We start from the raw sequence: 23,939 nt of genomic DNA, 5'->3' as shown, positions 1-23,939 counted from the left end.
ATGCTTCCATTTACTGGAAGCTACATTCTGTGAGGTTTTATATATGTTGATAAAATATATCTGTGGTCTTTATATTTGAAAATCAATTTGGTAGACCTGAAATCCTTGGCTCACAATATATTTCCTTGAGTACCTTTAAAATGTTATTCTATTGGGTTGTTGGAAAAGACATGACTCATTTTTGCAATGAAAAACATAGAAAAAATACATCACGTCTTTTCCGACAACTCAATATTAACTGTCCAGATAAATAGCTGCTTTTGAAAAGTCCGATGATAATCTGGTTTTCTTTCCCTTATTCTTATAAATGTCTCTTTGCCTGAATGTCAAACTGAATTTTTTCCTTCTTTTCTTTAAAGTCTGATACATTTACTACATTATATCTTAATGTTGTTCATTCTGGATCACCCTTCCAGGAATGTAGTGTTCCTTTTTAACACGGCGTTTCAATTTTATTTTCAGGAACGTTTCCTTGAATGATAGTGATATCTGAAAGTTTTATGTCACTAGGCCTATAATACCAAATTAAAAAAAATAAAAATAAAGTCCATGTACACCTAGAAGGCAGGTTGATATATATCAGACTGGTTATATATATTAGGTTATTCTCAAGTCAGTGAGCTCCACACTATGGGAAACTGCTACTCATTCTTCAAAATATAAAAATGGTTACTAGGGTGTACTGACAATCCTCAACAAGCAAATCTTAATGCAAATTACAAGATAGTGTGGCAGACAGGAAAGTTGAAACTATGCATCTCATCTTTTGAGATGCAAACAATGATCACATTTAGGATTACCTTGTATGATTTTGAAATCAGAACCTTTCTAAAAACACCTAGGACCTCAGTCAAATATATATTCCCAAAGAATGCTGTTGAAGCAAAGAAGTGAAATTTTAGAAAAGACCCTGGTCTTGTCATTGGTACCGTATTACTTGACAATATCAATTGTTTGATCATACCATTAAGAAAACTCTAGGCAACCAACTCCTGAGGAACTTTATCCATTAGAAATTCCTTACAGAGTCTTTTTTATGACCTGTATCAACATAAGTACACCACAGTGATAGTTCTGAGATCTGGAATATGCATTTAACTCATTCTTTATGTTATGGTATAGCTTTGATTACATGGTGTACATCCAACATAGTTTTAATTTTAATTGTCTACGTTGCTTTGAGATTTCTTTGTTTACACATATTTTGTTGCTTGAAAACAATTTTTAATATCATAAACTTGAGAGTATTTTTTCCACTTGTGTTTTGATGTTTGAAATCAGCAAGCCTTTTTATAAATGTTTCTACACATCAGCAGCATCATTGGTAATGTTCTTACCACTTAAATAGTTTGTTCATTAGCTTTTGCTCCCTCTGCTAGATTGTAGCAAGCAACAATGGGAACTCCAATTCTCAAAAGAGGCATATACTCTCACCACACAAACCTTTAATTTTGAAAACTAATATGTAAAATCCAATCTAAAGAGTCTAAACTAAAAATGGCTTTTTTTTTTTGGCCTTTTTGCTTTAATTATGACAACGCTGGCTTATCGTTCAGTTGCACATTGCTATTCATTATCATTATTGTTACATGTCAACCTCATTTGATTTCTCTTAACTTTGTTTGTTTGTTTGTTTTTGTTTTGTTTTTTACCTGAGCCATCCTGCCACATGTTGGCAGCTCAGCTCGGGCTGGGAATCAAACTGCTGTTGCTCAGAGCTCTTAACCAACTGAGCCAGTCGGCCAGCCCTCTTTTAACTTTGTAAAGAAGGAAATAGGCACATTCACAGTAAATTCTAGAGTTAAATGTTAATGTTTCCATACTATAATTACCATACTGAATATGCATTTAAGTATATTTTCTCTTTATCAAATTGTGAATAAATCAGAGGGATGAATACAAAATCTATATATTTAACAAATCCAAGACGAGTTTGGTTTAGAATGCCCTGATTAATGCATATAAGGTTTAAATATTCTGGATATGTGATACCTTAACCCCATTCCGCACACAAAAAAACCAGGAAAAAACACATAAAACTGAACAATTTCAAATATCTTGGTGTATAACAAAAATAACACCAATCCTGGGAGAGAGAATTCAGTATATGCCTACTTGCATAGCATTTGTGGCAGTTGTTTGTGCCAATACATATTTGAGTAATAAAATAAGAATTAATTCTAGTCTAATTATCAGCAATATGAAGTAAACATATTTTTCAGGTAATAAACTCACTCATTTTTATTACAGGTGGCTCAATCAGCCCAACATCCTTTAAGGTTAACATCTGATAAAAAGTAACTTATTCTGTCTGTACATATGCATATTCAGTTATGCGGGGATTAAAATTAGCCACTGAGTTTTAGAAATGTAATCACAGGTAGAGGGAATGTCCCCACTTGAATACGCCATCTAAAATGATGTTTTCTTACTGGATATCTTATTAAAGGGTCAAGAAGGCTGTGAATCTATAAATAGATAGATCCCCTGATTATCAACAGAGAGGGTAAAACTCTAAGCATTTTAGCCTTTGCATTTGGTGGTAACTGATTATCCCCTTAATCCCTGCAGCCTAGCAGCTCAATAGATGTCTATTTTTAGTCATTTAAATTTGCTCTTTAACAATATTTAAGGATATATTGGGTTGTTGGAAAAGTCATGATGCATTTTTGCAACAAAAAGCATAGAAAAAATACATCATGACTTTTCCAACAACCCAATAGTAGCAATATGCTGTGACACTTTAACTAGTTCTTATAAAGGATACAAGAGGAAAAATGTGTCCAGATCAAGTAGGTTCTACAAAGTGCATAGGCTGATATCTAAACATCTTCAAGGCAATAAGTATATGCAAATTTTAAGCCTTAAGATTTAAGTCACTTGGCTTCAGAAATCCTCTTTTCCCTTTTCTTGCCCTCTGATATACCTTTGTTCTATATAGCTCACAATACATTTTTTTTTTCTTTTTCAAAATGCTGGACTGTCATAGGCCAAAGATTTGGAGTAAGGGATTATTGCTTTAGAATGCCATTTTCAATCTTAAAGTTGAATTAGCCATTATATTATAAGATCAGAACCTGGTATGCTACATCTACGTAAGCTAAAAGGCTAGTTAAGAGAGAATTTAATGCTGCAAAGAGCTTGACTTCCTTATTCCATTATGATCTGCTTGCTGAGTCTAAAAGGCACATGCTTCATTAAGCTACTTAAAGGTTTTAGTTCAAAGCAATTGCAAAGCTTTTAACTTCCCATTGGAAATTGAATGAAATTCATGGGCTGGTAAAGTAATATTTCAATTATCTGAGTAAAATGAAAGCATAAGAAATTAAGATACAACCATCTGACATGAATAACTCTACTGATGATTATTTTGGTGACAATAATGATAAAGAGAAACCAAATACCATGTTTTCCTCTATCTTCCAGTACCTCTAGGAAACTTAAAAAGAAAAACTGACAGGGAAATGTTTATGTTCACCAATTCATTGCACTACTAAATATATAGGCTTTGATAAACATTGAAACTTAAGGAAATTGTAAATTGTTAAATCTTAACAATTTAATTTGAAATTAAGTGAGCAGTACATATGAATACATTACAAAGAAATAATTTTGCTAAGTAGCTTGGACACCTGATATCACTTTGAGGTTCTAAATTTTTGATAGATAGTACCTCCATATGTAAGGCAAATTAGCTTTTTCCATATGGTTCATGACAAGCAGTAAGAAAGAAAAAACTTTAAGTAAATGACTGTTGTTCATTAAGAGTTCATCCCACACTCATTATAAACATGTCTGTCTTAAATTATGTATACATGACTATGCAAAACTGAATTGGGAAGTATTGCTTGGTGAATTTGTACTTTGGTTTCCATGGAAACAGTTGCTGGATTACTTCTCTTTAAGGCTGGTTTTAAAGTGGAAAACTAAAGTACATTAATATCCCAGAAATTAAAAACTTAATATGTATCATAGATTTTTTAATCTGTTGCGTTTTTAAAACAGCAGTTCATAGCATGCCCACATACCACATGTATTGTATCTTTTATTTATATTGAATTTCTTGATTCTCCCTTTCCATCCCTCCACCCACCTTTGCAGTAGAATAGCTTAAGAATCAAGGTCTTTCCTTATTTCACTTTGCATCCTGAACATATGACACAGGTTCCAGCTGATGCTCTTATTTAATAAAAGCATTTTGTATGAATGAAATAGCATAATACAATCTATTTTCTCCTTTTAGTTGTAAAAAAAAGTGAGCTTTGGTGTCAGACTAAATTCATGTGTTCGAATCTTGAATTCAATAGGTAGCTAGCTGCATGACCCACAGGTCAACCATATAAACTTTCTATATCTCATTTTCCATATTAAATGGGGGATTGTAAACCCCAAAGCCATGGAGTTGTGACTTTTAAATGATATAATTGTCATAAAGCATCTAGAATAGTACTTGACATAGTAAGAAATCAATAAATGGTAGCTATAATAATGACAATAACTATACTGGTGCTGCTGCTACTTCTCACCAGGCGTGGTGCTAGATGCTCTGTATCTCCAATCATCTCTATGACCCTGTATGATTATCTTCCTGCTGCTGACAGGTGCCAGAAAGGATACCTAGTGCCACTCAACTGTAAACTCTGAGGTCAGGATTCAAACCCTCCTCTGCTTGACTCCAAGGCCTGGGATTTTTTTCAATACACTATACTGCCTTTTTTGGATGGTTCAAAAAACCCCAAAGGTACAAACTCTCTTTTTCAAAGCTTTTCCAACTATTTTTATCAATTAAAATATGGCCACCTGATCCATCACAGAAGATAGCTAATTCAAAGTCAGTAGGTTGTACAAATACATTTGCTCACACTATACTCTATTTTTACTTTTTCAGAAAGTCAATTAATTAAGTTTCCTTGATGTAGTGCAGAAAAGCATAAAACTGGATTTTTAACATGGAAGTAAACATCTCTATTCTGTTTCAGAAACCTACGTCTCAGGAGTTGCCTAGGCGGCCCCAGAGAATTTCCAAAAATGTCTCCTTTACTCATATATGTCTTGTTAAAGACCCTGATCATGTCTCCTTTTAGAAAAAGTAATCAAAGTTTACTCATTGGCTGGGTCCATTGACTATAGAAGGAAAACTACTATAATACAAGAATAAAACCTCCCTTTTTCTAAGGGTATTGTCAGGTTCACAATTGTTCAAACAAACTTTTCCGTAAAGAAATGAGAATATTAGATATTTTATTGGGGTTCTTCAGTAGAATTAGATTATAATAACTAGCATGCAAATAGTGTTCGAATTTAAAAAGCACTCTCAGACATTTTAGGCATTGAACATAAATACCTATTACACTGATGCTAACATGGTATATTATGTATTTGAAAGCAATGGCAACAAGCCTCCCACTCCCACCATAAAAACAAAATAAATGAATAAAACCCTGGGCACAGGTACTTGACAAAGTCACACCCAGAAAGTGGTACATTCAGTCTTATTACACACAAAACTTTGCACTACACTGTTCATATTTAAGGTTAAATATATGTAAAGTGAAAGGTTCTATAGTGATATTTACATGGTTAATGAGGAAGTGAAGATTTGACAAATAAAGCATGGATATGGCCAGAAAAATAGCCTTTCAGAGAAGTTTAGCTAGGGCTCCACTCGGCTTGAACTTTAATGTCTTTAATTATTTTCTAGTTAATCATAAGTAAATCTGTTTATGGATTAAAGTTACCAAGTGGGTAAAGTTACAGATTTTTTGGCAAATAAACCAAAAAATTATCAGCTCAAACTTCATAAATTTTTAGCTATCCTACTATTATGATGTAGAAAAATGACAATTTCAATGAAAGAACAAAATTAATACTTATTTTCAAAATGCATTAGATTATTGCTGTTGAAATACTTTAATTACAACCAGTGTTAAACTAGTTTTGATTCTCAAACCTAATCCCAATTAAGGTAGAAATTACCAATAAAGAGCATACAATTCATAAAAGAATAATTATTATTTTGAGCAACTAAATATATATTATGAATATATGTTTGTATAGTTGTGATGAAGCCAACTATGTATTTCTAAAGATAATGTATACAGGGGGTGCCAAAAAAGTGTATACACATTTTAAGAAAGGAAAAATCTGTATTAAAATTGTAATACAATGAATGACGTTAGCATTCATTTGATTAATGCCATCTTTTGAGTGAATGTCATACTACACATTGCTACTATAATTCAACTTTGAAAAATAATATAATACATAAATAACATATCTTAAAATGTGTACATTTTTTTGGCTACCCCCGATATTTTGGAAAAGAATGGTTCTCAGTGGGTCCACAAAGTCAATATAATTTTAATAATAACACTAAGATGTCACCTACAGTTTTCACCGTCACTTCTCATGAATGTACAAGGAGTCTTACAGAGACTACATGGTGTGTGGTATTACAGTAGATTGAATACCAAAACAGAGATTAACAATTCAGCTATCTTCTAATAGGCAGTTGGTGCAATGTACAAAACTATAAATGATGCTAATATTCTTACCATTTTATTTTGCTTTGGAAAATATTTGTCAAAAATCTTACTTACATTCACATGTAATGAATTATTTCATTATTTTAGTGAATTAATAAACAGTGTTTAAGGTTCTCAGTTTTAGTTTCAATCTTGTAAATATTAATAGTTCTACCCCCACATAAAAGCTCTTTCAGGTTCACAATAAAATTTAAGAGTGTAAGGTCCATAGGACCAAAAAGTTTCAGAGCTGTTGGTAAAGAAACAAGAAAACACTATTACTTAGTCTTAAATGATATCCTTACTTTTACAAATCCCAATGCTAAAGATCTTTATGCTCCTTGTAATATAAAGGTCATTAAAAATATATCTATTTAAATACCCTTGAAACATTTTATTCATAACATAAAAAAATACTGAGCCCTTAGAAATTGCTCCATTTGCAAAATATATTTATAACTTAACCAAAATAAATAATTCATACCTCACCAAGTGAGTAATAACGTCTTGGGATCTGGGAGTCCGGATAGATGTTTTCAAGGTACCAAGAAAAGGGCTTACACTTCAAATTTTCTCTTAATGATTTTCTGACTGACACATCTCCATAATCCACTTTGACCACACCTGGAATTTTTCAGAGAAACACATAAATCAGTTGGTGCTATTTTTCTTTCATCACTCTTTCACTCTGTTTATTTTGCTACCAGGTTTTTTTCTCTATAATTATAAATCCATCAAATTCAATTCTATACGCAGTTACGACTACATTGATTTTCTTGCTAACATCCAATGAGTACATTACATAGATATAAAAATTTTTTCCATGGGACATGACTTCAAATGCAAATATTTATCATCAAGTACTTACACTTCTTAGATTGAATAATTAATCAACTAAGTGCAAATTGGTATTAATTTAATATCTCATAATCAAAGCTTAACTGAGCTGTGTGACAATGTCGCTGTTTCTCTTTAATAAAAATTTCAATAGCGCCAACATTTTTGTTAATGCTCATAGTTTCCCTAGTGTCACTTATTTACCAACTGTAGATTTCATGAGGAATTTACTCTATAAATATGATCCTCACAATGTACATACCAGCACTTACACATTCTATTAATAACTTTCTCTTCTCCTTTGTCAACTTTTATTCTATCTAGCCTTACCACAGGCCTGATTTTTTCTTTACTGATTTTTTTCCCCTGTTTTATTTTATGATTTAATATAAGCCACCTTGAATCTTTGGATAAATTAGTGAATAAGCATAAAGAAATGAACATAAATAAATAAAATATACTCACAGGTATTAGCTTTACTTTACAAAATAACAGAACATATGAAATTAAAATAAATATTTTCATTGAAGATCATAAGATAATGCTTTCTAGTTGATATATAAAAACAATTATGCCACTAATTTTTATATAAAAAATATGGTGATATGATTTGCTCATTATCAATATTAAAAATGACATTTGGCTGAAATGACTAAATAACTGTGATAAGATTGCAGTTCTTTCTCAGATTATTTTGAAAAGGTCTCTCTTTAACATTTTTTAAAGACAGTAAGCAACTAGACTTTTGTGAAGAAAAAAACACCCAGTATTTAGTATATTCTATCCTAACCAAGCATCAATGCCCATCAATTATTCTGTAAAATAAGAAGCAATTATTTAGACAACCTAAATAAATGTCCGCAACGAATGCCATTATTTGGGTCACTATATATAAAAGCAGCAACACTCTTGAAGCCCATCACCTGATAATTCCACCCTCCCTGCACTGTCTCTTCAGAATTTTTGTTTTACAAAATCAAATGTTTTAGTGTTCTTATAAAGCGTTCTGATGATGCTTACATGGCCAAAACATTTCTTCCCAAGAAAATATTGATATTTCTAGCTGGTGTTTGGATAGAAAACTAAAAGGTCTAAGGGCATTTTAAACAGATATGTATTTGCTTTCAAAATGATTTTATCCCGAACCTCTGATCTGAAGTTCAACCTTCACATGAAAAGTCTAGAAAACATTTACAAAATAGATCACTAAAAGAATTTCTCTTTGTGTTAAGTGCTATGACAACTGAAACCATCTAAATGGTAGTCTTTAAAATCTTTTAAAGAGGTGCCATTGGGTCCAGAAAAAAAAGGCACTATAGCTTCAGAGGACTTAGTTCAACAGTTAGTTTTACTGTTCTGGTTTCATTATTGAGGTGGGTGATTTAATTGAGGTCATTTATTTCTATATCATTATTTTCTTTTTTTATCATGTTAAAATTTAGTAGACTGGGCTGCAGGATTTTTTTCCTAGAAGGGTTTTATGAGCAAGTTTTCTGATTGGAAGGAAGTTTGAAGTTTCATTTGCATATTATTTTTCATTAGATAAGAGAAAACGTTAATTTTGCCCTCATCATATTCGGCAAAGGGTAGCAAGTGGATAATGACAGAAATTATTGTGGAAAGCTAAATCCTTCTAACTCTACTATCTCTAAGCTACCCCTTGGCCTTAATACTGCAACTTGGGTTTTGTCCTCATCCTAGGTAATTACTTTAACTTATCTTTAGAAATGGTAAAAATACCTTGGGCTTATCTTAATATTTTGGGAAAGATGGGTTCTTCCTTCTCATCTATATTTTCTTACTTAGAAGTGAAATATTGTGTTAAGAGGTAGTAGTGCTCACCAAACAGTCCATGTAGCCCACATTTTCCAGGCCCCTGCATGGACGCAGGAACATCTATCTGGTCCTGACCACTGAACCGTGGGGGAAAGGGACATCTGTCAGTTCTGGTCTTAAAGATAGAAGAGCAGGTCTGACACCCACCAGCTTTGTTTTCCTTCAGTACAGCGACTGAGGTCTTGGACCCCAGTGGATGCAGCTATAATATGGCGATGTCTTTGCTGGCCTGTGTCAACGAGTGTATTCCAAACCTTATCTCCAAGCCCCTCTAAAGCAGTTTATACAATTGTTTACCCAACAATGTTACTGGTATCTCTAAGAGGCATCTCAAATTTGACAAGTCTAAAACAGTCCTCTTGAGTTTTCTACTTGCCCTATCTCCAATGTTCTTCATTTTAGTAACTAACACAAATATCTACCCATTGGCTCAGGGCAAAAATACAGGAGTCATTCTCTTTATCTCACATGCATATACTCAATTTATTAGCAATTTCTATTGGCAGTTGATTCACAAAATACCCCCAGCCCCTCCACCAACCCCTCTACCTCTCTCATCTCTTGCCTAGACTAGCATTGCAACAGCCTCCTAACTAGTCCCTCTGACATCTTACATTTTCCCATCTATCCCTTAACCACTATTGCCTGCTCCCTAGACAATATATTTTAAATATAAATAAAATCATGTCACTCCCCTGCTCCAAAGCTTCTAATGATTTTCCATGGTACTAGGAATAATTGACAACATTCTAACCATTGCTTAAGGTACTTCATGAACTGACTGTTGGCCATCTCTCTGAACTCGTCAGCTGTATTCACTTTATCATAGCCACACTAGCTTTTTGTTGTTTTTCTGTTATTTTATTTAATTTTATCTTTGCTTTTCTTCTAACATGCCAGGCGTTCCAATTCACGGATTTGTACTCATCTTTTTTTCTGTCTGGAATGGCATCATCGTGAAATGAGCTGTCCTTCACTTTGTACAGGTCTTTGCTCAAACTTCACTTCCTTAGGTTCGCCCGGACCTTCCTATCTAAATTGATTCCTCCCATTCATCATCCTGAGGCAAGCTCTATTCCTCTGTCCTGCTTAATTGTTCTCCAGAACACTTATTACTACTTGGTATTATATTATAGATTAATCTGCTCATTGCCTCCCACCAAAAACTTTGGATAAATTATTTAATCTTTTGAAGCCTTAGGTATCCTATCTGATAATATCTAATGAGATGTTTTGAATACTATGTCTGGAAAAGGTATAATGCAGTGCCTGGTATATAATAATTGCTGAATACATATTGCATATTGGAATGGATATCTGATCATGCCTAACATTCATTCTGCCTTCTGCTAAGAGCATTCCAGTTTTCTTTGGGCATCCCTCCCTCCCTCCCTTTCAGTTTGTGCGGTTTGGTGACCCCATTCCTTTACCCACCTACCCATCTCCAAATGGGGCACAGACTGAAGGCATATAACCAGGAAATGTTGTTAAAATGCAGAGTCTGATTTAGTTGGTATGGTGTGAGGCCTGAGAGTCTGCATATCTAACAAGCTCCCAGGGGATGCCCCTGATGCTTACGCCAAATTCTTAGTAACACCCAAGACAATCAAAGCATTCCATTTTTCAACCGTACACACCACTGATCATAAATGGGCTCAGGAATGGGGATGTGAACCAGCCAGCCTAATCAAAGTATACTGAGATTTGCTAATTGAAGTTTAAGGTCTCTTTCCTCTGAAATCGCTAGCTATACAGATACTTTACCTGGAGCTTCTTGGGCTACCACATAGAGAATTTCTATGACAGCAATGCCAACACAGAAGTATGATAAACAGATAGAAAGAGAGAGACAGAGAAAAAAAAAAAGACAGAGAGAGCTGAGTTCAAATCAAGAATAAGTCAGCAGACACATATTCATTGTATTCCAGCTATATATATGGCAAATTTTTAAGGCACTCAGAACACATCACCGAACACAAATAAAAGTATCTTCTTCTGTGGAGTTTTAGTGGGGGAAGACATAAATAAACAGCAACACTTTAAAAGGTGAAACATGCTATGACAGAAATAGACTAGGGTAAGGAAGGAAGGCTGCAATAGAAGAAATCCTAATGCATTATTACACATCATTTTCAAAGGCAACTTATAAGAATTGCAAAGTTTTAAGGTAAAGCTTTCGATGCGAATTGCACAAACCTGGAAAGACCTTGACAATGAATAATGAATTAGAAAAAAAAAGAGTATTTTTATTAACTGCAGGTTTGCAGCTTTGATTAATAGGTAAATTATAACACTTAATAGGTAAATGATAACACTTATGGATTGTTATAATTTTTTAAATAACTTGCCTATTCATCATTTAAATATCTACTTTATGGTACTATTAAGTTTAGATACATAGGACATTTATGTTTTAAAATTTTAAATAGTTAATATATTGAAAATCATAATGATCTCCATTAAATTCTTCCCTAGTAGATGCTCAATAAGCCTTATAGTCTGGTTTCCTTATAATCAAGGTGCCTGATGACAGAATAGCCTGATTATAGGCTAAAGCTTAAAATTTTATATATGAGAATATATACTGCAGCATAGCTTAAAGAAAAGGAAAAATGATTTTTCTTCAATAGGGAATGCTTAAGTAAATCAATGGTATATTTATTGGCAAAGTATAATTCATACATTGAAACAATTATGTCTCTATAAGAAATATGGAAAATGTTAACAAAAATATTTTAAATGGTTTATACTGTCATAACTAATTGAAATGAAAACATATGGACACATGCAAAAAAATGAAAATGGACCACCTACTTACACCATATATAAGAACAAATTCAAAATGAATTAAAGACTTAAATATAAGACCTGAAACCATAAAACTCCTAAAAGAAAACATAGGGAGTAAATTTGTAGACATTACCCTGAGTAATACTTTTACTAATATATCCCCTAACTCAAGGAAAATAAAAGAAAAAATAAACATATGGGATTACATCAAACTTAAAAGTTTTTCACAGCAAAGGAAATCATCAATAAAACAAAAAGGCAGCCTACTGAATGGGAGAAGATAGTTGCCAATGATATATCTGATAAGGGGTTAATATCCAAAATTTATAAAACATTCATTCAACTCAACACCAAAAAAACAAACAACTCAATTAAAAAATAGGCAGAGGATATGAAGAGGCATTTCTCTAAAGAGGACATACAGATGGTCAACAGGCATATGAAAAAATGTTCAACTTCACTAATCATTAGAGAAATGTAAATAAAAACCACAATGAGGTGCCATTTCACTCCAGTCAGAATAGCTATCATCAATAAATCAACAAACAACAAGTGCTGGCGACATTGTGGGGAAAAGGGAACCTTGGTGCACTGTTGGTGGGACTGCAGATTGGTGCAGCCATTATGGAAATCAGTATGGAGGTATTTCAAAAAACAAAAATGAAACTACCTTATGACCCAGCAATTCCACTCTTAGGTATCTATCCAGAGAGACCCAAGATGCTAATTCGAAAAAATATATGCACCCCCATGTTCATTGCAGTGCTATTTAAAATAGCCAAGACTTGGAAACAAACAAAATGCCCATCAGTAGATGACTGGGTTAAGTAAGAAGATGTGGTACATTTATACAATGGAGTATTATTCAGCTATAAAGAAGAAGGAAATCTTACCATTTGCAACGATATGGGTGGACCTAGAGAACATTATGCTAAGTGAAATAAGTCAGTCAGAAAAAGACAAATACCATGTGATCTCACTTATATGTGGAATCTAAAAACTGAATAAATGAGTAATGAAACAGAAATAGTCTCAGAGGCACAGAGGAAAAACTGATGGTTGCTAGTGGGGAGGGGGGTGGAGATGAGGGAGAAGGGGAAGGGATTAGACAGCATAAATAGGTCACTACAGCATTGCCACAAGGATATGAAAGACAGTTCGGGGAATACAATTAATAATGCTGTAAATATTTTGTAGGGTGTCAGATGATCACAGGTCTTGTTAGGAAGACCAATTCATAGATGGTGTAGAGGCTTGACGACTGCACTGTACACCTGAATTTAACATCGAATAATACTGTATGTCAATTATAATTTTATATATATATATATATATAGTTATGGGATGTGGAGTATAGTGTGGGGAGTGGAGTCAATGGAATTGGAATAAGTATGTATGATGTCGGGGCTGGGGGGAGTGGGGCAGTAGATTGGCGGAGGGAGGTTGTCACTTTGTGAGGGGTAAATAGTACAATTATTGCACTGTTTTGTACACCTGAAACTAATAAAAAAGAAAGCAAAGAAAACATATGGAACAAAAAAACTCAGTAAAATAAAAATAGCACATTCCCTTTGCTAGCTAAAAAAAAGAGAGCGCTTAATATGTCTCCTATTTTTCTTAAGCACAACAATTAAAACTATATAATTAATCATAAAGTTTTTTATACACAATAATATATTAACAATATACTTGCGTATTTTGGTGAATCAGTATACATAGTTTCAACTAGGATTTTTTTTGTTTTTTGACATTTTCAAAGTTCCCTATAATAGAAAATCATCTTCTTTACTTTGAATAATTATCATCAAGAACTTTATGAGTAAAGATCTGAATTTCTTTCTCCTTAAAAGTAATAATAAATCATTTTTAAACCAACTAGAGTTTATTATAGCCTAGAATACACACACACACACACACACACACACACTATATTTTGTCAGAAGTTTAGTGGATTACTTGGAATACTTTTATTATTCAAAACTATTCTTTTAACACACTATTTAAATTATTACCCATTCTTGATATGCACAAAAATTCCCCAGGCTCATAACCACTCATTAAAAAGTCTGTGTATAGAACTCCATTAACTGGAAGTTGATGGCCCATGCCAGCTAATAATACATAGTGATTATCTGTTGAATTTAGCATTTACTATTTTGACTGCAATTTTATTTAAATGGAATAAAAATGAAATAATGAATTGTAATAAGATCATAGCTTCTGTTGAGGATTATGTCACACAGAAGAAACAAATAGCAGGCAACTTCTCAATTTGTCTGTATGGTCTCCATAGTGAAAAGTTTGGGCAGGGTTTGAGGCTTAATTTTCCAGGTAATTGCCTTAAACTTCAGTTCAATTTGACAATAACAATCTCATGTTGAACTGCTTTGTCCCAGATGAATGAGAATATGGGAAATAAGAAAAGTGAACCTTTGCAATTGCCTTTTAAAATAAAGGTCAATTTGATATCAGTTGAAGCAAACTGACTCTAAAAATCTACAATCGCTAGGAAAAAATTCCAAGTGTGGACCTTCAAGGTAGTGTTTACCATCCTTCAGAAGCTACAGCAGCCAGAATATAAAGTTACCTGCCAACTCACATATTTTATGCAAAATGCAAAGGAAATATTGAGCCAGTGAAACCTCTACTGATCTATCGTGTGCTTTTGTTTTGTTTTCTGTTTTTTATCCCCCATAGTAAGAAAAAATTGCATACAATGTGTATGTTTATACTTTAAAAACTTCTTACAGTTATTTGAGAATTCTATATTCATTGCAGACAATTCTAAAACATAGATAAATAGGAAAGGTAAAATAAAACTCACCTGTAATAGAGTTATGGTAATGATTTTTCTAGATTTTCTATGTATATATAATTATATAGATACAGTTGTCTTGGAAAAATGTATACTGTAATATGCACTTGCAACTTGCTTTCTTTCTAAAACAATGTGTCACATCAATTCAACTCTTCTTTAACTTTGTTTTTAATGCCTCTGTGGCATTTTATTTTATAAGCTGCTAATAACTTATTTAATCAGAGCCCTATAGAGAGACATTCCAGTTGTTTCTAATTTTGGACTTGAGCATCAACAAGCATCTTTATACATTTTTTTATTCCCTTGATTATTTCATTACAATAATATCTATAAGCAATGTAGTTTGATAAATTATATGCTGGTTTAAAGACTTTTAAAAATATTGGGCTGTTGACCTAATTAAAAAATGAGCAGAGGATATGAAGAGACATTTCTCTAAAGAGGACATACAGATGGCCAACAAGCATATGAAAAAATGTTCAACCTCACTAATCAGAGAAATGCAAATAAAAATCACAATGAGATACCAACTCACTCCAGTCAAAATGGCTATCATCAATAAGTCAACAAACAAGCTGGTGAGGTTGTGGGGGAAAGGGAACCCTGGTGCACTGTTGGTGGACTGCAGATTGGTGCAGCCACTATGGAAATCAGTATGGAGGTATCTCAAAAAACTGGAAATGGAACTACCTTATGACCCAGCAATTCCACTCTTAGGTATTTATCCAGAAAAACCCAAGTTACTAATTTGAAAAAAATATATGCACCCCTATGTTTATTGCAGCGCTATTCACAATAGCCAAGGCTTGGAAACAACTGAAATGCCCATTGGTAGATGACTGGATTAAGAAACTATGGTACATTTACACAATGGAGTATTATTCTGCTATAAAGAAGAAGGAAATTGTACCATTTGCAAAGATATGGATGGACCTAGAGAACATTATGCTAAGTGAAATAAGTCAGTCAGAGAAAGACAAATACCATATGATCTCACTTATATGTGGAATCTAAAGAACTGAATAAATGAGAAATGTAAACAGAAATAGTCTCAGAGACACAGAGGAAAAATTGAGGGTTGCTAGTTGAGGGGGTGGGGATGAAGGTGAAGAGGAAGGAACGAGACAATACAAAGTGGTAACTACAATATGGCCTCAGGGATAGAAAAGACAGTCTGGGGAATATAATCAATAATGTTGTAATTATTTTTTAGGGGGCCAGTTGGACTCGTGTCTTGTTAAGGAGACCACCGTACTCTGTTTCTGAGCTGATGTTGAATAATATTGTATGTCAACTATAATTATATATACATATAGTCACGGGATGTGGAGTAGAGTGTGGGAATGGAGTCAATGGAATTGTAATAGGTAGGTATGATATCGGGGGTGGGAGGGCAGCGGATGGGTGGAGGGGGATTGTTACTTTGCGAGGGGTGAAAAAGATAACTATTGCATTGTTCTGTACATCTGAAACTAATAATAACAAAAAAATATATTGGGTTGTCAGAAAAGCCATGACATATTTTTTCTGGTTTTTGTTGCAAAAATGCATCATGACTTTTCTGACAACCCAATATATATCTATTACTAACCTGCTCTGCAGAAAGGTACATCAAATTTGCACGTGTTCTAACAGTGTAAGAAGTTAATTTCCCTTTCAGAACACTGACTATTTTAATTTATTCCTTACCACTTTTAGTTATGTGGAGATAAATGGTATCTCATTATTTAAAATTGATTATTAGTTAATATTTTTACTGGTATATCTCTTCAGGCAAGGGAAGCAAAATAAAAAAATAAACACATGGGACTACATCAAACTAAAAAGTTTTTGCACAGCGAAGGAAACCATCAACAAAACAAAAAGACACCCACTGAATGGGAGAAGATATTTGCCAATGATACATCTGATAAGGGGTTAATATCCAAAATTTATTGAAAAACTCATACCAAAAAACTCAAAACCAAAAAAACAAGAAACCCAATGAAAAAATGGGCAGAGGTCATGAAGAGACATTTCTCTAAAGAGGACATACAGATGGCCAACAGACATATGAAAAGATGCTCAACATCAGTGATCATCAGAGAAATGCAAATCAAAACCACAGTGAGATACCACTTCACTCCTGTCAGAGAGGCTATCATCAATAAATCAACAAACAACAAGTGTTGGCAAGGATGTGGAGAAAAGGGAACCTTGGAAATTGTTGGTGGGATTGCAAATTGGTGCAGCCACTGTGGGAAAGAGTATGGGGAGTCCTCAAGAAAATTAAAAATGAAACTACCTTATGATCCAGCAATTCCACCCCTCGGTATTTATCTAAAGAAGTCCAAAACACTAATTTGAAAAAAATATATGCACCCCTATGTTTATTGCAACGTTATTTACAAAGCCAAGATATGGAAACAACTGACATGCCCAGACGATTACATAAAGAAATTGTGGTACATTTATACAACGGAGTATTACTTTGCCATACAAAAATAACAAAATCTTTCCATTTACAATATGGATGGACATAGAGAAGATTATGCTAAGTGAAATAAGTCAGACTGAGAAAGACAATACCAATGATCTCACTCATATGTCAAATCTAAAGAACACAATAAATGAGCAAACAAAAGAGAAATAGACTGAGAGATACAGAGAAAAAACTGATGATTGCTAGATGGGATGGGGTGGGGATGGGGGAGGAGGTGAAGGGATTAGAAAGGACAAATTGGTAGTGACAAAATAGTCACAGGGATGTGAAATACAGCATGGGGAATATAATCAATAATGTTATAAAGATTATGTAAGGTGCCAGAGGGGTACTGGACTCATCAGGGACTTAATAGATTGTGTAGATGCCTGACCACTGTGCTGCACACCTGAAGCTGATGTAGAATATTATTGAATGCAAATTATAATTAAATTTATATACATAGGGTGCCCAAAAAATGTATACACATTTTAAGAAAGGAAAACGGTATTGAAATTGTAATACTCAATATATACTGATAACAAAAGATGAATACAAGTCACGTTTGACTTCTGCAATTACAAGAGGTGCTCAAAGTGGTTACCATCAGCATCCCTATATGTCTGATTACAGAAAACTACTGCTCGAGCAACATTAACCAGTGTCCACTTGTATACATTTTTTTTGGCATCCCTACACAGACACACACATACACACACACACACACACACACACACACACACGGAATTTGACAATTAAGTTTGTGAACTCATCCTAGAAAAAGTGCTACACACCTCATTGCTGAATATCATTAATGTCACCTTTGAAGTATTCCCCTTGGGAAGCTATGCACCAATGCCAGCACCTAGTCCACCCTTCAAAGCAATTTTGGAACTTTTTTCCAGGATGGTCATCAGAGCTGTCATCATATTACCCTTGATGTCCTGAATGTCATCAAAATGTCTTCCTTTCAATATTTCCTTTATTTTCGGTTAAAGAAAGAAGTCATCAGGGGCCAGTTCAGGTGAGTACGGAGGGTGTTCCAATACAGTTATTTGTTATTGGCTAAACACTCCCTCACAGACAGCGCCCCGTGAGCTGGTGCATTGTCATGATGCAAGAGCCATGAATTGTTGGTGAAAAGTTCAGGTCATCCAAGTTTTTCATGCAGCATTTTCAGCACTTCCAAATAGCAAAGTTGGTTCACTGTTTGTCCAGTTGGTACAAATTCATAATGAATAATCTCTCTGATGTGAAAAAAGGTTGCCAACATTGTTGCAACAAATTTGCAAAGTTAATTGTCAGACTTAGTAAACAATCAGGGACCAGGGATGGGGACTCCTCTCTATGTAAGTCAGCTCCCTTCTGGCTCAGGAAGCAAACTTTCAGTTTTCTCCAAAGAACGTGTTTCCCTGGCTGGAGCTGCAACAACAGAGCAGTGCTATCGTGTAGTCCTGAGCCGTAACACCAGCGCCATAATACAAGGGCTGCCTAGCTGGAGCCACCTCATAGCTGTGCTGTTCCATGGTCAGGCTGTATTACAACAGAGCTGTTTCAACTGAATAAAGTATCTCTCCCACTTCACCACACCCCAAAATGGGGACTTCTGCTAGTGTTGAATCGGCAACAATGACCTTCAGTTGACAGGACAAAGTATTGGGTTGTCGGAAAAGTCATGACGCATTTTTGCAATGAAAAACAGAAAAAAATACCTCATGACTTTTCTGACAACCCAGTAATTCTAAATGAAAAGGAGTCTCACATTATAGTTTAATTGGAAACTTTTCTTAGTGGTATATAATAAAACGGTGATCTTTAAATTGATGGTAACTTAAAATAGATAAAATACAGTACTTAAACACTTGTTATTCGGTCATAGTTTACCAGAAACAATAATTTAAATCCAATAAGTGTCTTTATTACAAGACTCCTCAGAACTTTTACTATGTTAAAGAGTATTTTGAATATCTAAAGTAAATATTTTCCAAATTTATTTGTCCTATTCCAAAAATTTGAGAAAATAACCCACCATTGAAACCACTGAGAAGCACTACTTTATTGTATTTTCTATATTTAAGCAAAAATTATCAAGCATTCACAGGATGTAAATTAATCTCACTACAGAAAAACCTTTGTGGGAAAATATATAATATATAACATATGATATGTGATATGTAATATTATATAATATATTTAAGAGAGGGATAAGTTCATGTGAAATTTGGCTCCAAAGTGTAACTTGGTCTCACTAATAAAGAACATCGACAATTTTTAATATTCATTTAAGTACATTTTCCTAGTCTGTATTTAGTCAGCATTCTTGCTGCAAAACTAATAAGAAAATCTAATTATGCTTCTGAATTATGAGTTATTAGGGGGAAAAAAACTAATATGACCCAGGAAGACTAGTGTGAATTGGTTGTTACATCTTATTAACTCAAGTAAAATCTGGGACAACATTATGGAACATGCAAATCAAATAGAAGAAATATTGAGCACACAGAGTCCATTCTTGATTATCTAGGCTAACAGAATATAAGCCTAGGGTATATAATTTTTTTCAACAGGAATGACTTCTATATATTTAAAGATTTCTCTTTATGAAGCAAAAGGAAAGAATTCTGTACATGTGTAGATATGACTAAAGGAGATTAAGAATACACCAGTCTCCTTAGAGAGTAGTTCATACTCTCTACTCTGTCATACACTGGCCAAGCTTTTGATACCGGGCAATTTATGTATCCTCATAAGGCCTCAGTTCTTTCTTCTATTAAATGGGCATAATAATAGCACCATCCTCAGTGTTATTGTGATTATTAAATGAGTTAACATGCAAAACACCACTCAAATAGTGCAAGATACATAGTAAGTGCTCACTAAAAGTCACCTGTTATGTTTGTTGTTTTAATATGGATACGAACCTCAAGGGGCACCTCATCCTTTTATCAAAGGGTGGGCTAACTGTTTTCCGAGGCTTTTCACTTCTGTTGTATATCAGGTGAATGGAGTAGCAAATCAACAACTTACTTTGGCCAAGATGCCCTTTCATTGAGAAGTATGCCATACATAACTTTCAAGACTTCTCAGAATTGCACTCCTACAGGTATCATTTAAGGCCTCAAGCCAAGCATTTTTCTAAACCCAAAGTACTAATAAAATGAAGCTGGAACTCCACACATCTCTGCACCTGCCATTTCACCTGTCCACAACTGTGCACTGTAGTGCTTTTGACACACACGTCACACAAGAAAAACACAAACTCCATAATCATGGTCTTTCTGTACACTACAGTAGAAACTGAACAGTAGAAATTCAGATTGAAAAATAAATAAACTGTTCTAAAAGAACATGTTGATTTCTGTTTTGAAAGAAAAATTGCAAAAATATGCTCAACCTCCATTGTCAACCAACGTGCCCCTTCTGTCCTGAACTACGATTAATGAGGGAGCTGGAAAAGGCTATAGAAGAGCCATTAGTCACCCTCGGGACACTGCACTGTTACTATGGAACGACCAATGACAAAAATTTCGATAAGCATGAGTTTGACTTATGATTTTTGGGAATGGTAGAATAACACATTGCTCCTGGGTTTCCCATGCAGTATTTATCTTCGTCTAGTACTAGTCATGTCAAAGACTTGATACTGAAAGCAAAGTTTATTTATTGTGTACATAAGATACTGTTCACAAACCAGATTTAACACTGCTTTGTATAAGAACTTCTCAGCAGCTTCTAAATAAAGGCAACATTCAGTCATGATGAAAGCTGGCCAAGTGTGTCAGCTGTGCTATTGTGATGGTAAAATACTCTTCTACATAATAGTCTGGTACTCTATTACTAGAGAATTCTAACATGCCTCTCTTCATTTTTAGAGCTTTGTATTTTTCTCAGGGTGTCATTGGTCTAAGGCTATGCTGCCGTATAATTCAAGAAACACTCTGGGTCTACAGCGGGGAATTGGACTGCTGAAGGGGAAGACAGAATGCCAACATTTTGAAAGGAATAGCTTGTGTGTAATGCAGTTTTTTGTTTGCTAGTGAGGGTTTGATTTTGATTTGTCTAGGGGAAAGGAAAGCATTTTGAATCATACCATAACTATGTAATTCAAATGTACAAACTGAAGAATATTAGGAGTGTTTCTAAAAATATAAATAATCTTGCAAATACTGATTTAAGCTTCTCACATTAAACTTCGCTTGTGCAAACAGGTTAAAACCTCAAAATCGTAGGTTAAAAGATGAAAGAGGTAGTTACGGAAAACTCTGGGGAAAAAATTCAATGTAGTAAAATTTTACTGATTAACAACTATATAAAAATCACAAAATTACATCAGAATTGTAACTGTGTGAGTTAGAATGAACCTTTCACAGATGAAAACCCCTGAGACTCAGAAAGTTGATCAAATCTGTGAAGTAGCACAGCTGATAAGTGAATTGGAATCTCGATCTCTTAACTTCCACTCAGTGCCCTTAACATCTATCTCTTCATTCAACATTTTTCACTGTTTCTATTATATACTGTACTTCATGATATGAATAAAATGTTGAACAAAAACTATATAGAGGTTCTCCCCTCACAGCTTAATCAGTAGTTAACCAAATAACCAAGACAGATGACAATTACCAAATGTAAAATTACAAATGTATTTGAGAGATATCCAGGGTATAAAGCATAGAATAGAAAACTGGTCTACTGAAAGTTAAGGAGGAGTCAGTCAGGGAAAGCTGTCTGATGAAGTAATTATTGCGCTGAAATGGTAATCAAAGTTGGGTGAGATGAGATGGAGAATGAACTGGGTGGTCATTACGGGAAATACCATCTGTTTTTATAGTTTAGGAACATATCGGTACAAAATTGTTTTTCTCCGGCTATTACCAGGGATTACTTACTTCTTTATTTCTGCATTATTTTCTGTGGCAGATTCTAAGATGAACCTGATTGATAATCTTCACTTCTTAGTATTCACACCATGGGGTAGTCCCTTTTCCTTGAGTGTTGGCAGGATCTGTTTATTTCTAACCAGGAGAATATGACAAAAGTGAGGGGATTTCACTACCATAAAAAAGTTACTTGTAACTTCCATCTTGCTAGCAGAATCTCTATTGACTCCATTATTCGCTTGGGAAAATTGAGCTACCATCTTGTAAGCAGTTCTACAGAGAGGCACACATGGCAAAAAACTGATGGCCAGGAAGAGACTGAAGCTCTCAATTCAATGATCTAAAGAACCTAAATTCTGACAACAATCCTGTGAACTTGGAAGCAGATCTGTTCACAGTTGGGCCTTGAGATGAGAATGTAGCTCTGCCCAGGATGTTGATTGCAGCTATGTCAGAGACCCTGAAGCAGAAGACCCAGTTAGGACTTGCCTGGACTTCTTACCCATAGGAATTGTGAGATAATAAATTGTGATTTCAAGCCCCTAGGTTTGTGGTAATTTATCTACTTATCAGTAGATAAGTAGACATATTGACTTTATAAAAACCTCCAAGAAAACTAAGAAGAAAATGGGAAAATAGTATGAAATATTCTCTGTGGAGAATATTATGAAATTATTTAGATAATCATTTATTTTTTAATATATACATTTTAAAAGTCTTTTAAAAGTGGAACATCTGGGAATATTAATACATGACCATTTAAGAATACATAAAATATTATTCTACCATCTTGTTTTCTGAAATGTCATAGTAGAGTCTATAAAGCATCAGGCTGAATATTGTGCAGAAATGGAGACTTAGATGAGTAGTTTCAGTATTTCATATGTGAACAATCTTTCTGATTATGAATTCCAGAGCCATCATATACTAGCTACTTGACCTTGGATAAACTACTTCACTTGTGGAAAGTATAATAGAAATAATAATTGTAACTACTTAGTATGATTATTGTGAGGAAATAAATGAGATAAAGAATATAATTAAGATAATACATTCTGGCACAGAATGAGAGCTCAAAAATTTTAACTATTGTTATGTCCAAAAAATTATAAACACCTTTGTTCCATTATATAAACTTTGCATTAAATTATTTCATAACCTAATAACAAATTAGTCTTATTTATGCCACTTTTTGAATTTTTAAATACAAATGGATTTTTTTTAAGTTTAATTACATTTCTTCTGCTGGAAAGGTAAACTTTTAAAGCTATTTTCAGTAATTTTAGCCATGAATTAATATAGTTGCTATTTCTGATAACTATCATTAAGATAGTGTTTTATTTTTATTTTCATGGGGCTCAACAATCTTAATCCTTAAATCTTTTTTTATGTAGTCCTCAATCTTGCAACTTTTACTTCCCAATGTTTAGTGAATTAAGAGATACTGAATTAAAAGGTACTGAATTCCAAGGTACTGAATTAAAAGGTATTCTGCAAAGCAGTGCTATAAAATTCATCAGAAATTTTTAAGAGCATTAAAATTGTGTGGTTACTCCATAGTTTAATTATAGATTTCTGTTTGACAATAAACCAGTGCTGTTTCAATCTTAACAGAACATACAAACACTATTAGGCTTAATTTATATTCAATAATTATTAGGATATTAGTATGCTTTTATATATTAAGTAGCTTCTAGATAATTAACTTTTAAAAGTTTCTTTTAGATATACAAAATAAGAATCAAATAGCCTTCAAAAGACTGAATATGTGGGATATTATTAGACAGTGTTAA

The 23,939-nt window shown here is 33.8% G+C and overlaps 1 protein-coding gene across 2 annotated transcripts in view; it reads right to left on the bottom strand.

The window, feature by feature from the left end:
- GALNT13 (polypeptide N-acetylgalactosaminyltransferase 13) overlaps positions 1–23,939 on the bottom strand; it is a 440,766-nt gene that overhangs the window by 49,984 nt on the left and 366,843 nt on the right. Inside the window, exons 8-9 of one of the 2 annotated variants that reach the window (XM_019628471.1) lie at positions 10,962–10,994; positions 7,009–7,148 (exon numbers count right to left, since the gene is read on the bottom strand). In XM_019628471.1, coding sequence (XP_019484016.1) covers positions 7,009–7,148; positions 10,962–10,994 — 173 coding nt within the window. The remainder of the gene's footprint in view (positions 1–7,008; positions 7,149–10,961; positions 10,995–23,939) is intronic. The other variant, XM_019628472.1, reaches the window with a different exon arrangement.

Source organism: Hipposideros armiger, unplaced genomic scaffold (assembly GCF_001890085.2).
Source record: "Hipposideros armiger isolate ML-2016 unplaced genomic scaffold, ASM189008v1 scaffold_794, whole genome shotgun sequence".
In the NCBI taxonomy this organism is placed as follows: Eukaryota; Metazoa; Chordata; class Mammalia; order Chiroptera; family Hipposideridae; genus Hipposideros; species Hipposideros armiger.
Note: the sequence above shows the minus strand (reverse complement) of the source record. Positions and strands in the feature narration are given on the sequence as shown.